Source organism: Astatotilapia calliptera, chromosome 8, assembly GCF_964374335.1.
Source record: "Astatotilapia calliptera chromosome 8, fAstCal68.1, whole genome shotgun sequence".
Taxonomy (NCBI): Eukaryota; Metazoa; Chordata; class Actinopteri; order Cichliformes; family Cichlidae; genus Astatotilapia; species Astatotilapia calliptera.
The window spans coordinates 20589030-20602726 of NC_137429.1; the positions used below are offsets into that span (position 1 = coordinate 20589030).

Consider the following 13697-nt stretch of genomic DNA (forward strand, 5'->3'; position numbering starts at 1 on the left):
ATTAGCCCTGCAACAGAGTGAAAACCTGTCTCTCGCTCAGTGACAGCTAGAATAGGCTCCAGCCCAGCTACAATCTTTAACTGGAAAAACCTTTAAGAGGATGGAAGGATGAATGACACTTACAAAAGTAAAACAAATACTTAAAGGTTATTGTAATAAATATTTGTGCTCTTGTTATAATTTCTGTTTTTTGTGCCTCTTCTTGTGATGTCAAGATAAAAATGCGTCTTTTTAACTTGTCAGAATTTGTTTCTGCTTAAGCTGAGGAAACATTAATTGCCCAGAAAGTTGTCAGAAAAGTTATCAGACTTATTGTGGCTGGAGCCTCCTCTTTGTAGACCGAAAAACCCTTTGTACAGCATTTCTGCCTTTTGACAACTTTCTGTAATCATTCTTTTGTCAAAAAAGAAAAAAGTTTATCTATATTTGACAGATTATAATGTTTGTGTTTGTAGGTATTTGGCCGCAGCCAGTCCATGCCAGGCACAGAGAGCATGCACAACAAACCTGTTGAGAAACAACATACAGACACTGTGGTCAACTTCCTCATCAGGATTGCTTGCCAGGTAAGACCTCAGCCACACACACACACGTGTTTTGCCATCCATTAGTCCTTCCAAGTAGGCACAATTATTCTAACCACTCGTTTGGGTGAGGATAACGCACACACAAACACACACACATGGAGTCACTCTAGAGTCATTGACGACCTTGGTTATTAGGCCTGAAATAGACTGCTGAGATTTCACTCACCTTGACTTTTCCTACTTTATTTTTTGGGCCAAGTTTCATTCTCACTGTTCAGCCAAGCATCTCTGTTGAATATAACCTTCCCTATAACCACTGGGGATCACTCGGTGCTCACAGAACACTCTATAGCAACATAATCTTTTCTTTGTATTCCTCTCGATAACAGTGTAGTGTGATACTGAATTGATCCCAGTAGAAAAATTATGTCCTCACTGGCCCGAGGGATTGTGATCAGCCAAAGGACATCACACCTAGCGCTGATAGGGATTCAATGTGTTTTTCAAGGATACCTCTCTAAAGTGCATGCTTATCACTATAAAGGTTTGCACAGGGAATGTTGATTGAAAGATGGTATCCATCCTGGATGGTATCCATCCAGCCTCTTTTGAACTCCAGCTGCATGAATTAAGTGCCTAGACAAATATGTTCCTTTCTTTTCTAGGTGAACGATAGCACCAATGTGGCTGGATCTCCAGGGGAATTGTTGTCTCGCCGTTGTGTCAGCCTGATGAAGACAGCCTTGAGGCCTGACATGTGGCCTCGTGCTGAGCTGAAGCTACAATGGTTTGACAAGCTGCTAATGACAGTGGTAAGATGGCATGTACTTTGAGAATGATTGTTACATTAGACTTCATGCATGGTTCATATTGCCAGATCCATACAAGGTGATAATTTAGGTGTGAAACCTGTCAGTACTGCTGTTATTCTGCACTGCCTTTCTGAGTAATCAGTTGTCATTGACTGTGTTCAGACCCGTCTAAGTAATAATTGGTCTAAAAGTTTCTACTATTTAACCATGGTGAATATTACTGTTTGGGGTATGTTTAAAAAAGAAACCTATATCTGTGTAGAGTATTCATGTAAGTTTGTTATTTGGACTTACTAGTAAAAGAATTTTTCAAAGTACTTCAGTCAAACTAGTCTGAATAAAATCAAAATATTCAATCTTTGTGTTGTTGTTCAAGCTCCAAGCAATAAGCAGCAAACAGCTGAGGATAACTAATAGCTTCCCAGAGAAGTTTTCCCTGTCCCCGCTTAAGCTCCGTCTTAGTGTTTGCTCTAACACCTCAGAGTCCTTTGTCTGTTATCAGTAATGCATGAAGTGAGGCGCCAACCACCATAATGACAAAATAATGACAGTGGTGAGATAACAGCACTCTATCCGGGTTGGCCTGTGCCTTCTCATTCAAACCCCCCAAAACCCCTCTACATCCTAAAGCCCTCATCCTTGCTTTCTGTATCGCCCCACTGTGACTCTGTTCATCTGTCCTCGCCTTTCCCTCTGTGTCTAACCACTTCCTCCTCTCATCTCTTTTCCATCCAGCCTCTTATCGCAGCTTTTATTCTCTTTCTTTCTTTTCATCCATGTCTCCTTTCCTCCTCATCTCTCTGGTCTGATTGGGCGTCACTGTTCAGACAAGGTTATCACCACGCGTTGCCAGTTGTCACGTACTGCCCTTGTTCTCTTTTGGGGATCACTTCATCGGCCGCACCCTTTTCTCTCCCTACACACACACATTCACACAAACTCAGTCGGCCCTTCCATATCCCTTTGGGGATTGTCTAACAAACAAGGCCTTCTGTAGGTTTTATGCAGATGTACGCAGGCCCACCCCCTTGGGACCTCGCTCTACCTGCCTAGCTGCCTTACTCAGACTAATGAACAATGCTGTAAATCGGATTACCTTTTATCATCTCATTGTCTCGGCGCAGCAGTGATTAAGAGTCTGGGGGGAGTGGCATGAGGAGGTTGTATTTGGAGTGTAACTTGAGAGACACACAAAACATATACAGTCTCACAGGCATGCCTGCATCTGCATGGTTCCTGCAGCGACAAGTTCCTTTTCTGTTAATGCACTGTCAAATCAATACTACCCTAATATCTAGCAGGAGCCTTATCACCAGAGTCACCTTGTTCATTAGGCAAGATCAGTGCCATGGATCTGTCCCAGATTACCCTCTTGGCCCTGCCATTGTAAACCTTGTTTGCAATTTAGACAAAATTAGGAACCGATGCTGCCCATTGATCTTTGGTTTAACAGCCATCACAATGCCTTGTTTTTGTGTGTGTTTGTGAGCAGTATTGATTTCTGAGTTGAGTGGAATAAAAAAAAAAACTCGGTTGTTTCATCTGTCTGCAGATGAAATTGCACTATTATCTATATTGCTTTGTTTTAGCATTGGGCGCTTGGCTAAAAAGATACATATCAATAATTTTTTTTTTTTTTTAGATATGAGGCTTTTATTGAAAAGTCTAAATGGATTTCTATCTGTTTTAAGAGCAATACCAAAAAAAATGACCTTCCACTTATAATGTCTACTCCTTTTTGACCTCTCAGGAGCAGCCAGCCCAAGCGAACATCTCCAACATCTGCACAGGACTGGAGATTCTCTGCTTCCTGTTGACAGTGCTGCAGCCCCCAGCCGTCCTGGCTCACTTCAAGCCGCTCCAGCGGGGCATCGCTGCGTGCATGACCTGCGGCAATACCAAAGTGCTACGTGCTGTCCACTCCCTTCTTTCTCGTCTCATGAGTATCTTCCCAACTGAGCCTAGTAAGCTGCAATGATTTATTTCTAAATTCTCACTGGAAGCCAGACCAGCTGCACACAGGAAAAAACACTATATATCTGATTCCTTTCTGAGAAATCGTCATGCCACACTGTGATAAAATTATAAATAGAAGTGAATTATACTGGCGATATAATTTACAAACTTGCTTCCCCAAAAGGATTAAGTGTTGAGACTCATTGGCATGGGATTTGGGGATTTTACAAACCTAATTATGATACAGCCAACAAAAATTGTTTGCATAATTACAAAAAAAATTATGACTTATAAAAGCTGCAAGTCCTGTATTTTTATTCATAAGACGTGCCATTTCTGTAAGTAATTGTTTAAATTAATGTTTTGTTGTAGTGTTGTAATTGGTTGTGTTTTTAACATATATGTGCAATTTAATGTGATTGATTGTGTGTCATTTTGAAATATGGAGAGATGCTTATGGGAGAATAACTGTCCCGCATCTTTCCATACAAAATGAATAGAGCATCATCTGTTTTAGGTCATTGTATGAATTGTTTTAAAGCACTTTCGACAAAGGCCTAAAGGGGCTTGAAACATAGTGTGATCAATACATTATGATGCTGATTCCTTGCAGCAATATAACTGCGTCACTTTGCACGGCAGTGATTTCGATTTTCAGCTGTTCTTTGTTTGAAACAAACATTGCTGTGTTTTTCTAGGCACATCAAATGTTGCATCTAAGTATGAGGAACTTGAGTGTCTATATGCTGCTGTGGGCAAGGTCATCTACGAGGGGCTTACCAACTATGAAAAAGCAACAACCAACACTAACCCCACGCAGCTCTTTGGTAAGACCAACTCTCACATTTATTTTTTTTCCTCCTTTCTTGCCCTCGGTTACTCTTGTGTTGGTATATACTTAGAAGTGAAAAAAAGTCAATCTCCTACTCTTACTACAGCACCAAGCGGCCCCTCGGTTACTTTTACCAGTTAAGCCATTGAGTGGGCCGTTAAAATGCAAGCCGATGGGCTCTGCTGCTCGGGCTAACATCTGGTCTATTTAAATGGGGGCCACAGTCCAGCGATTTGGGAAAGATTGTCTTGGGAAGGATTGCTGCTTTCCGCCCCTCTTCCTGTACAAACATTACTGTTATCCACCCAGATGTCAGAGTATTTATAGAAAAAGCTTTCATTGAAGCTTATTTCAAAGAGACTTTAATTTTTTTTTTCTTTTAGATGAAATATGTAGTAGGTTTCAAAATATAGGCCATTCAAGGTGATAAATGGCTATTTGAGAGCAGTCCAAAGGTAATGCTGCTTTATGCAGTTTCCTAAAATTACAGTGGTGGTCAATAAAATAAAAAAAAGCATTCTGTATCCTGCTGTTGCAGTAAAGTCGCAGCGATGTGATGCATCCGTCTGGCCAGGGGGTGACATTTTAACATTTGTCTCCTCTCTGGGGAACAGCAACAAAGAAGAACATTACTCATTCTTATTTCTGCCTCTGTTACACTCTTGAGGGGGGGGAAATATATATATCAAGCTGCGTGAATGAACACAAGCTGACTGCAGGTGTCTGTGTCTGTTACCTCTCCCCAGAGAAGTGAAGCTTCTTGTCAAACTGTTCCATTTCCCATACTTCTTATCCCTCTGCCTTCATTTGTCTTACAGGGACACTGATGATCCTGAAGTCAGCCTGCAGTTACAATGCCAGCTACATTGACCGCCTCATCTCAGTGTTCATGCGCTCACTACAGAAGATGGTGCGGGAACACCTGAGCCCCCAGCAGGCTAACCCAGGGGTGACTGAAACCAGCACAGGTACATAAATACAGTGGAAAGATGTGAGGAAGCCAGTGGCAAATGTAATTTAAAAAGTAATCACATAGGAAAGATGTGCAGTATTTTGAGTTCACAACGTATTAGTCACCATTATTCTCCAAACTTGGCACCAGATAACCACTACTATTTCAGCTGAACTTATTCTACTTGGCTGCAGTTACACCTGGCTGACATTATTGGGGAAGTTTTTGCTCGTACTTTCCCCCAGCCCACGTCCAACAAGGAGCTGACTGTGTGTGAGGTGGACACAACACAGACATGAATGTACACTCGCATCACAGCCTTTCTCAGATTGTTAAAGCTCATATATCCCAGGTGTCTCACCAGTGCCTCTTTCCGTAGAAAGACAGTATCAAAACTTGTATATCAATAGCCCCAGCTGTGTTCTCAATAGCTCTTGTGGTCAGGAGAGATCCTTTGTGCAGATAGTATGCTTTCTCGGGAAATGTTTCTCAGCTCTGGTTCCCAGTCTGTATTGTCTTCTGCTCTTTTTGTATCAACAGATGGTCACCTTGTGCTCTTTTGCTGTGGGGTCTGAAAGGGTAGTCACAGTTTGACACAAAACCTCTTGACAACTTGCCCTTTATAGTAATCCGTGAGGGGGGTGAAAGGGAAAAACACTTGTTTAGGTTTCCTGTTCATTTTCTTTTCTGAACTTCAGAAAGTCTGGCAGTGCATAATTCCTGTTGCTACTCTTCAGACAGGAGGTAATGACTGTAAGATACTATCAGTGCTTTAAATGGGTCCCTAATGACTGTATCGGGAAACACAGACATTAACTGTCCACCATGAACAGTTAGTCACTAAGACCAAAGGCCTTCTGACCATTAGGCTTTTTCCTCTAAAGATTATTCACGTTTCAGTAATCTAATAAGCTTAACTGTAGTAGTTCCATCCTGATTGTATTGAAAATGTGAAGTTCTGACTGCTGCCACCATTTAAAAATAGATAAGTCATTTCAATTTATTGAAGGCCAGAAAATTTGCAATAGAAGGAAGATGGATAAATGCACAGATAAATGCATCTGTTCTGTAGTTTGTCTCAGCCCTTCCTTTGAATAATTCCATGTGTTTGCTCTGATAGTGACCAGCGAGCTGATAATGCTCAGTCTTGACCTGGTGAAGACACGATTGTCCGTCATGAGCATGGAAATGAGGAAGAACTTTATCCAGGTCATCCTCACTTCCCTAATTGAGAAGTCTCCCGACCCCAAAATCCTCCGTGCTGTTGTCAAGATCGTGGAAGAGTGGGTGAAAAACAATTCTCCAATGGCTGCCAACCAGGTAAGGAGGAGGGGACTGTTCAGGTGTGAGACAGTAAAACAGTATTAAGTGAGGAAAAAAACAAAAACAAATGTGGTATTCAAGAGATCCTGGCATAATTCCTCTCATGAAAACAGGTGTAAATTAAGAACTGAATCAGCAAAGTTGTGAAAGGTGTGAAACCTTTGGACAAACAACAAGCGAAGCACATTTTCTAAATCTAGTAAGGTTAGCATTAGCATAATACCTACAGAGGACTCTCTGGTCTTCATATTCTTTTAAGCTGAAGAAGAGCAAGCGGTACACAGCTGAGCTAGACAGGTGCAGCTGCGAAAAACAACTGAATAGAGAATAGATTATTTTTCTTTTCTCACACCTTTCTATTTGTCTATTGTTCATAATATTTTTTTTTCCTTTATCCTACTTTCTACCCGATTCTTCTTTCCCTTTCAGATGCCAAACCTGCGTGAGAAATCCATCTTGCTGGTGAAGATGATGACCTACATAGAGAAGCGTTTCCCTGATGAACTTGAGTTAAACGCCCAGTTCCTGGACCTCGTTAATTACGTCTACAGGTAATTACTGTCATTCATCACATGGCTAAATGGCCACGCCACTGACGCCACACCGCCCTTGCATCCATCTTAACGTGAGAAGTGAAGGTCGGGGGCGGTCGAGGCGGGGAAAAGACACAGAAGGTTGGGTCAGGGGGAAAAAGGAAAATAAAGATGAAGAGAGCTTGAAGTACCAGAAGTGTACCTTTCCTTTTTTATGACGAAAAGTTAATTATTAACGATGGTAATAATTATAATAAGATTGTTAAACTCAGGAACTGGATGAACTAATTTAGAATCATTGTAGCTGTAAAAAAACAACAAAAAAACAATTAAAAGCTGGAAAATTTAAGATGGCCACGAAAAGATTGACTGATGAAGATTGATAATAGGGTTACAGTACTATCAGTATTCAGCTAGCTGATGACAGGACACCCAGCAGGTGGTGGTCAAAGGCGAGAGACCACCTCTGCCGGCTATTCATCAAACTGTGGCCCTCCTCACCTTTCCATCTTCTACACATACACATTTAATCAGCCCAGTGTATCCGCATCCTGATGCCAAAAGATTTAAAATGAGCAGTAAAGCCATGATGGACAGCAAGTAATGATAATGGAAGGATAAAGCAGCTGTGCCAGCGCAAAGTGTGATTAGGAGGACGGTGTAAATACGAGCAACATGCAGCTGTGGCACCGTGTTATTCTTTTCATCCCACCTACTCTCTCACTGCTTCTGTTTTATGAATCATCGCTTCGGAGCACATTCAGTGCTGTAGAATGACGTGGAAACGATTGCATTTGTTGTTTCAATAGTTAGGTAGGTAATGTTACATCAGTCTTATTGTCAAAGATGCAGACTTTTGCCCAATATTCAGTTTTAACCACACCAAATGTAAGAAATAGTTCAAAAAGTTGTAAAAACAAGAGTATTTTCCAAGTTGCAAATTCCTGCATTGTTTCAGTGGCATATACATGTTTTGCCAACAGCTCTCAGGTGCACGGGGCACCAAGTTTTATCTGTGTGTGCAGTTCTCTGTATTACAAGTTAATGGTGACATTTTCTAACTCGGGCCCTAATCGCCCCACGCCCACACATCCCATTTTTTAAGAACATTTTTGGTAACGGGCATCTCAGATTCTTTCTCACAAAACTTTTGCCCCTTTAGGGATGAGAGCCTTTCAGGAAGCGACATCACATCAAAGTTGGAACCAGCCTTCCTTTCAGGGCTTCGCTGCAGTCAGCCAATGATCAGAGCCAAGTTTTTTGAGGTGTTTGATGCCTCTATGAAGCGGCGCGTCTATGAGAGGCTACTGTACATCTGCTGCTCTCAGAACTGGGAGGCCATGGGCAGCCATTTCTGGATCAAACAGTGCATAGAGGTAAGCAGTGGGTCTCGGGTCTTTCTGCAGGCTTCGTAAGGTTTTTATCCTGCGGGCATCTACGTGCTGGTTATCTGCCACCAACCGTCACCAATCTTCTTTTATGTATTTTGCACCTGTTTGTGTGTTTGATAGTTGTTACTGGCAGTTTGCGAAAGAAACACCATCATTGGCACCAGCTGCCAGGGATCCATGCTGCCATCTATCACAAACGTCATCAATCTGGCTGACAGCCACGACCGCGCCGCCTTTGCCATGGCAACGCACGTCAAGCAGGAGCCTCGCGAAAGGGAAAACACCGAGACCAAGGAGGAGGTGAGATACACAGACAGGCGCACAACGCCTCGCAACGTGTCTCACATAAATTGCCACATTATCCCATTAGGAGTTTTTACATACTGTGGGTCTAAGAAAAGAGTAATGCTGTGCCTCTTTGCTCGTCTTAAAAATTGTCTCTGTTGTCGTCATTCGTCCATTATCAAGAAGCTGTTGATAAAATGGTCTTTCAAAAACAGCCCAACACGAAGACTAAATGTCAAAGCTTGAACAACAATACATGTTTTTCCTCTCCTCATTTACCCCCTGGTAGGATGTAGAAATTGACATAGAATTAGCACCAGGTGACCAGACAGCCATTCCAAAGACTAAGGAGCAAGCAGAGAGAGACACAGGCAACCAACTGCACATGCTCACCAACCGCCATGACAAGTTTCTTGATTCATTACGGGAAGTCAAGGTAAGGCACGCCTTCAGTTTTGACCGGCTGATGAAATGAATTGAACTTTGATAGAGTGTAGGCAAAATTACAGAGATCATCCAAGGTTGACTACTTGCAGTTCAAAAACAATGTTTTATGTATTAAATTAATTATAGTTTCAAAACATTTTCATGTTCCAGTGGCATTATTCATTAACCCTCAAGAAGGATGAAAATGTCAGCAATATTCTTGAGCCCTAAAAGCATGAATTAAGAGTCAGTGCCTTGCAGAATCAGCAGCCAGAAGCTTTCATTTGTCTCTTTTCTGTGTTAGACGGGGGCACTTTTAAACGCCTTGGTTCAGCTCTGTCACATCTCCACACCGCTGGCTGAAAGGACCTGGGTCCAGCTTTTCCCTCGCCTCTGGAAGATCCTGTCTGACAGACAGCAGCATGTAAGTATAATTTATTAGCATCTTTCTTCTTCTTTTTTTTTTTTTTTTTTTTTTGGCTCCCAGAGCAAGAATGGACAAAAACAGTGTGTGACGTGCATGACCAAACCATCCAATATCCTGTGAATAGTCAAGAGAAAGACATGCATGCTGCATTGTGATTTACATGATGATTTCTTTTTAGCTTCAGCAATAGCAATATGTACATCCAAAGACATAAAGAAATATTATTTAAATGCTCCCTTAGGCTTGTTGTGTCCGCTATGAAATTCCTTTAAAGGGTTCACATTATTATTAAATGTCAGTAGATGTAAACTGCAGCTCGATTAGCAGGTAGAGACTTAAAACCAACAGATGTTATTTCTAGTTAACGTGTACATTTTCTTTTTGTGGTCATCATATACAAACACATGCCTTTCTGTACTGTTTCAATAACTTGTGCAAACAGGCAGAGTCTTATTTCTGTCTCAAAATAATTAAAAGTGATTCAACTTTTAAACGAGATGCAGTCACTGGTCAGATTCTGAATAATTTATTCCTATGCCAGACCTCAAGCCACAAATACTTAAGTTATTTATTTTGATGCCTGTCTCTGCATTTTATGTAGCGATTATGCCAACTTATGGTAAAAATGGAAAGATTACTGCAATTGAGGCTTTCTATCCCTGGGTTGACTCTTACAAGGGAATGACAGAAAAGTATATTTTCCATCGGAAGGATTTTGATGACACGTTGGCGTTCACCACCAGTCTAATTAAAGTGACCATTAAGGCATAAATTACTCCATGCTGTCATCGGGCAGCGAAAATTGCATTCATTACCAATACATCAGAGTGTGTCAGTCATGATTTTCAGAGCACTAACCCCATGATCATACTCAAGGTCTATTCTGTCCAAATGTGTGAGTCTCTGATTGCAAAGAGTGGTAGCATGCAACTCAAGCTAGCATATCATGCATTTTCACTGATTTTCACATTGTATTGAATAAATATATACCTCCTTCAAAGTTGCATTACTTTAAAAAAGGACAGCTTATAAAAAGAGCTGGACAAAGTGGTTTAATTACTAATGCAGTAACCATGTTTTTGCAGTATTGCAGAAAATACCGTAGATAATGTATGTAAAAGTGCAACATGGTTCACTGATTGGTCTTGACTAACTTGTTGATCATGATGTGGTGTGATACAGAAAAGCAGCATACAGTTGTGTCATTTGTCCCTTGCCATTCCTCTTATGTGTTATCCTCTACCTCTTTTTTCCTGTTTCTGAACAGCACTCTCTTACTGGAAAATGGTATCATGTTGCATCCCGTACATGCAATTCAATGCTTTCGTCAATATGTTGTATCAGAGCACTGCTGCTAAAGTAATACTGGGTAGTTGATGATCTCGCCTTTTCTCCTCTCCAGGCTTTGTCCGGAGAGATGAGTCCTTTCCTTTGTAGTGGCAGCCACCAGGCCCAGAGGGACTGCCAGCCGAGTGCCCTAAACTGCTTTGTGGAAGCCATGTCCCAGTGTGTACCTCCTATCCCCATCCGTCCCTGTGTCCTGAAGTACTTGGGCAAGACTCACAACCTCTGGCTACGTTCCACTCTCATGCTGGAGCAGCAGGCCTTTGAAAAAGGTCTTAGTTTGCACAGTAAACCCAAGCAGAGCACAGAGTTCTATGAACAGGAGAGCATCACGCCACCTCAGCAGGTAATGGGTTTTCATTTAGATTGTGTGTTGACTTTTTAAGGCTTTTTAAACAATCAGGACTCTGTAAGACAAAGAAAAGTCCAATAAAATCAGGAATTCTATTGAGTAAATAAACTCCGATATTGCGAAACACGATCAACGCAACCCTGAAGTCATTGCCATTTTCTCAGCTTTGCAGGCTCTACTACATGTGCTCAAGATATCTGCTCTGCTGGATAAATTGTGCTATAAAGTATATTTCTAACCCAAGCATCTTTTTTGCATTATGGTCTATAATTATGTAGGGTCACAGATATGCAGATATCTCTCTCATAGTCGGTGGACTGATATGAGTCAGGCGTTAAACAAAATAAAATGAACTTGGCTCTTTCATGCTTATTGCTGCTGTTCCTTTCATTAGTGGTTCTTTTCCACAGTGGAGGGTTTAAACATATATTTGTCACGTCACTGCAGCCTCGTCTTTGAAGCTGGAAAATCTCCCTCTTATCCTGTCTGAACTAGACTCATTAGCAAATCTGCTCTCATTAAATTTACAGTTTGATCACTGCAGATGATCCAATTTGTTCTGCTTCTATCCACATTGTGTTCTTCTTCCGTATAGGAGATTTTGGACTCTCTGGCAGAGCTTTACTCTCTACTCCAAGAGGAGGACATGTGGGCAGGCCTGTGGCAAAAGAGGTGCAAGTTTCCTGAGACGGCAACAGCCATTGCCTATGAGCAGCATGGCTTCTTTGAACAGGTGAGAGGAAGCTTAAAGTAGACTCATTGAGGTAGTAATTTGTGGTGCTGTTATGCTGTAATGTCTATTTTGTTAACCCAAAACATATATATTCAGGCTCAGGAAAGCTACGAGAAGGCAATGGAGAAGGCTAGAAAAGAGCACGAGAGGAGCAATGTTTCCCCGGCAGTATTCCCAGAGTACCAGCTGTGGGAGGACCACTGGATACGGTAAGATTTATGTTTCTTAAGTCCATACAAGATAGAGTCATGACAAGAAATGACCCTCATGCTTCCCTGCAAATCCAGCTGTCTCTTGTGTTTTTATGTGTGCTTTTTAAAAAATGTGCTGTGAATTTACTTGGTGTTTGCTGCATTTTACAATGAAGATCATTCCTAAAATGAAAAGGACACAGAAATGTGTAACGCTTGGAAAGTATGTTTAGGGTTTTAAATGATACATTGTGACTTTTAAAAAGACTTGTAGAAAACAAAGCAGACATGTTGATTAAGTGAGAGACAGGAAGAAAAAGCGGAGCTGTCGAGGATGTGAGTTGCAAAGCAGCCTGTTGATGCTAAAAACATGGCCTTAAAAATGGCATAGCAATGTAGATTGAGCAAATAAAAAAACCTGAAGAAATGTTATCGTCAAGTATAGAAAATGTAATCTTTGCTAAACTTCTCATCTCCTTTGTCTTTAGCTGTTCTAAGGAACTGAACCAGTGGGAACCGCTGACTGAATACGGCCAGTCTAAAGGCCATTCAAACCCTTATCTGGTGCTCGAGTGTGCTTGGAGGGTTTCCAACTGGGCTGCTATGAAGGAGGCTCTGGTGCAGGTGAGGGGTGCACAGTTCCAATATATAAGTATTTATATATATGTGTGTGTAATTCTTTCTACACACATTCACGTAGATTTCTTCTCTCACTGTCCTCAAAAGGTACCAATAACAGTTTCACAGGAAATAGAAACAGTAACTGCAAGTTGTCACTAACAAAGTCACAGACACAGTGGAGCCTGTAGGCATGAACCCAATGAACCAGACAGACTCCACTAAACTTTTCTTTTTTTTCTTTTTTTCTTTTACTCCTGTTACTAGTGCAGTCCTGGATATTAAACCCAGGCCTCATGTTAGTGTGAGGTAGAGAAACTTGATATTGGTGCTGTCTGACCTCTCTGTAACCTCACACACCCTGGAAGAATAAGAGTGGCGGCCATAAAGCTGTGGAAATGCAGTTAAGCTGTTTAGTCCATGAATTTATTGGCCTCATGTTTTCCTAAAACAAAGTATAGATGGGTGGCGGGTGTGTGATAGTACTTGACATATAACAAATACTCCTACTTTGCTCTTTCAAGGAGACTTGGAACCAATCCATTGAGCAGCTCTGTCCGAAGGTGACATCTAATTAAATTGTCTGGATGCCAACACCAGCTTCACTATATCCCCTCCTTCTTGTTTCATTCTTTTGCCTCCTCTGTTTACTCATTCCTCTTTCTTTTGTCTCATGCCTCCCCAACCTCTCTTCTTTACTTGGTGTTCTTTCTACAATTACTGCCCACCCTACTTTTACTTTCACCCCCATCTCTTCATCCCTCGCTCCATAGCTCTGGCTGCAACAGCTAATATTTACGACAGCTGTGTGTGTGTGAATAATTACCCCAGCATCTGCTGCAGGGTGATTTGTTTTATGGTGGAGGAGAGGAGCAAGGCTTTCAGTTTCCTGCATGCCCACTCCTCACCAGCTCAGAGGCGAAGTCCAAATGTCCCTGCTTTCAATTAAAGCTGGCTCTTGATAAGGGCGGCCCTGTCTCCAGGATATTCATCAA

The 13697-nt window shown here is 41.6% G+C and overlaps 1 protein-coding gene across 2 annotated transcripts in view; it reads left to right on the forward strand.

Moving 5' to 3' along the window:
- The window catches only part of trrap (transformation/transcription domain-associated protein), an 83896-nt gene that overhangs the window by 39260 nt on the left and 30939 nt on the right, over positions 1-13697 (forward strand). For both annotated transcript variants that reach the window (XM_026179009.2, XM_026179011.2), the window contains 15 exons: positions 456-566; positions 1193-1339; positions 3090-3303; positions 3994-4122; positions 4946-5095; positions 6200-6399; positions 6832-6953; positions 8098-8311; positions 8447-8626; positions 8901-9047; positions 9342-9461; positions 10867-11154; positions 11756-11893; positions 11990-12102; positions 12573-12708. In XM_026179009.2, coding sequence (XP_026034794.1) covers positions 456-566; positions 1193-1339; positions 3090-3303; positions 3994-4122; positions 4946-5095; positions 6200-6399; positions 6832-6953; positions 8098-8311; positions 8447-8626; positions 8901-9047; positions 9342-9461; positions 10867-11154; positions 11756-11893; positions 11990-12102; positions 12573-12708 — 2409 coding nt within the window. The remainder of the gene's footprint in view (positions 1-455; positions 567-1192; positions 1340-3089; positions 3304-3993; positions 4123-4945; positions 5096-6199; positions 6400-6831; positions 6954-8097; positions 8312-8446; positions 8627-8900; positions 9048-9341; positions 9462-10866; positions 11155-11755; positions 11894-11989; positions 12103-12572; positions 12709-13697) is intronic.